The sequence below is a fragment of the Triticum aestivum genome, chromosome 3D (assembly GCF_018294505.1).
Source record: "Triticum aestivum cultivar Chinese Spring chromosome 3D, IWGSC CS RefSeq v2.1, whole genome shotgun sequence".
Classification (NCBI taxonomy): Eukaryota; Viridiplantae; Streptophyta; class Magnoliopsida; order Poales; family Poaceae; genus Triticum; species Triticum aestivum.
The window spans coordinates 47,840,621-47,843,262 of record NC_057802.1 but is presented as its reverse complement, the minus strand read 5'-3'; the positions used below and the strand labels follow the sequence as shown (position 1 = coordinate 47,843,262).

The 2,642-nt window shown below is 58.4% G+C and overlaps 1 protein-coding gene across 1 annotated transcript; it reads right to left on the bottom strand.

Annotated features, from left to right (window-relative positions):
* Positions 1-536: 536 nt before the first annotated feature.
* LOC123074065 (xyloglucan galactosyltransferase KATAMARI1 homolog) lies at positions 537-2,035 on the bottom strand. Its single transcript, XM_044497011.1, has one exon. The coding sequence runs from the start codon at positions 2,004-2,006 to the stop codon at positions 537-539; it is 1,470 nt and encodes a 489-aa protein (XP_044352946.1). The 5' UTR covers positions 2,007-2,035.
* Positions 2,036-2,642: the final 607 nt, after the last annotated feature.

Genomic DNA, 2,642 nt, shown 5'->3' with positions numbered 1-2,642 from the left:
CTCGAGTTGGTCCGTCTGGACGTAGTCGACGGAGCTCCGATGTAGATTCATGTTGTTTCCTTGGGGTGACGAGATTATGGTTTCTTGTCGTGCGTGCATGATGTAGAGATTTGGTGTCATGTGCTTTAAATCTATTCAATGTTTCAAGAACGACGATTGCGCCTCCAAACCTTTGGTCCTAGGAGCATGTGCACGAAGACTTCTCGACTGTCATCGACATGATCAAGCTGACTCCGATAGGGAAGTGGCGACAGCGGCATTGGCGGCTCATAGCGGTAATGGTTGTTAATTTTTATTAATGTATATGTTTGAGGTGCTTTATACTTCTGGTGAATTTCTATATTAGATGACCATTTTTTTATAAACAAAAAAAGAAGAAAAAGATTGGTACGTGGCCTTTCGTATGTACAAGCCTGTAATTACCGATCAAATCACTCAAAGCCTGCCACAAAATTGTGCTACTATACTTCATTAGACCAACCATTCTCATCGGTATAGAAAAAAAAAAAACTTCATCATTATACCAACCTATTGTGTTACTCGGACCAAATAATCTTGTCTAGCCAGCTCGACCGGCGATCCGTCGTTTCGGCTTTCCGCGTCTCCGCCGCCACCTTCTCTAGGACGCCTTCGACGGCGACGTCGAATGCGTCCTTGACTGTGTCGAGCGAGTACCTCGGGTCAGCGTACACCAGCCTCGGCACGAGCCTGATGACCTCCTCCTGCATCCTCCGCACCACCGCTCCCGGTATCCTTCTCAGCGTGTCCTCGATGCTCACGTTCCCGACGCGCACGCCGTCCTCCGGTATGAACACCGAGTACGTGGCGTGGTCGCCCGGCAGGTGCCACCGGTACTGGAGATACGCGGACGCCGGGTGGAAGAAGACGGGCACGCAGCCGGCGACCATGGCGTCGAACGCCGACCGCCGCGTGTACGAGTCCCCCGGCGGCTGGAGGCAGAAGGTGGAGCTCTGGAACAGCCGCATGATGTCCGCGGGGGTGTGGCACTGGCTGGCGCCGGAGGCGCAGCCCAGCTGCCGGCACGCGGACGAGGCGCCGCACTGGGCGATGATCTGCGACCGGATGGAGCGCGGGTCTCCCGGCCGCGGCGCGCCCACGAAGGACATGAGCCACGGGCGGCCGGCGCTCTTGATCCTCTGCTGCCAGCGCAGGACGTCGGCGTCTGCTCGTGGGTGGAAGTAGGTCGGGTAGGGCACCGCCACGTCGTTGCCGTGGCCGGGCGCGGTCGACGACTCGACGACAAGCACGGTCATGTTCTTGGCGGCCGCCAGGAAGAGGAGGTTGGTGCCCCAGGTCGGGCTGGGGCAGGTGTGGCGCCGGAAGTCCCATGCCGTGCGCCCCGCCACGAGGAAGTGGTCGCGGCCGCCGGCCCTGCGCCACTCCGGCCGGCCCACGAGCCAGCGCTCCAGGTCGAGCGAGGCGGCGTCCCGCGTGGCATTGTCGTAGCCCCAGAGGTGCCGCGCGAAGTCGAAACCGGCGTAGAACGGGACGAACACCGCCGCCGCCTCGGAGGAGTCGTTGGTGAGGCAGCCGTAGCGTAGCATGCGGCCGTGGAAGATGGCGTCCAGCGCGAACTGCTGCGTGGCGTACCAGCCGGCCGCGCCCGAGAGCGCGCCGTCCCCTTCGCCTTCATCCTCCGGCTCGGGCAGCGGCTGCCCGAGGCCGGCGTTGCTCACTTGCTCGCACATGTTTGGCCAGCGGCCGTCCGTGCTGGCGCAGCCACCGAGCATGTCGGCGTTGAAGCGCGGCGGGAGCTCATGGATATACACGCGTCGCCCCCGGCACGAATCTTTGTTCCCGTCTTCGCCGCGGCTCTCGTAGTGCGCTGCGAACGACACCATGCGCTCCATCGGCGCGATCGCCACGCCACTGATGAGCGCGGACAGACGGAAGTAGAGTACGCAGACCCAAAACACGGCGGCGAGGAGGAGGAGCAGAAGGAGGAGGAGCCGAGGCCGGGGAACTGCAGCGCCATACATCTCCATTGATCGCCGGTCGCCTTGGCGGACAAAGTGGCTCGTGCCGGCGGTGTGTCGTCGCTGCCGGCTCATCGGTGGAGCTCGACCACCGCCATACGGTGTATTATATACTGATCGACGCACGGGGAGCATTTTGTTGGAAGGTGACTGATTTAAGGTAGACATGCAATAGCGGTGCCCCGCACGTCGTCAGTTCCGCATTTCGCTAGACTAATTCGCCCTGATTACTTGATTAGGTAGGTGTACGTGCAGGGGCTGACTCTTACAAGCCGTTCACAAGAATATATATGGGAATAATGTTTATGTGAGAATGTGGATGTTTAGAATATGGGTCTGACTCTTACTTGATTAGGTGTTTTTTGTAGTTCTGCGACTGTAATGTGCGTCACGTCCTCCCAAACCTTGATCACATGAACTCATGATGGAAATGGTGGGTGTCGTGCGAGCGTTTCACCGTACCTCAGCTGTTCATAAAGAACATACTTACTTACAGGAAATGCGCCTAAGCTATTTCTGCTAAGATTCGAGGGTGTAGGCTGTGAAGACGCAAGGAAGAATTAGCACTGCCCGCTTTCTAGCTGGCGGGAAAGCCGTCTTGCTTCGCTTCTTAGCCAGTGATATAGGGGGAATGCATTTTGGTTC

What these genes read in the sequence shown, in the direction of transcription:
- LOC123074065 (XM_044497011.1), bottom strand. Translation starts at nt 2,006, where the DNA reads ATGGAGATGTATGGCGCTGCAGTTCCCCGGCCTCGGCTCCTCCTCCTT.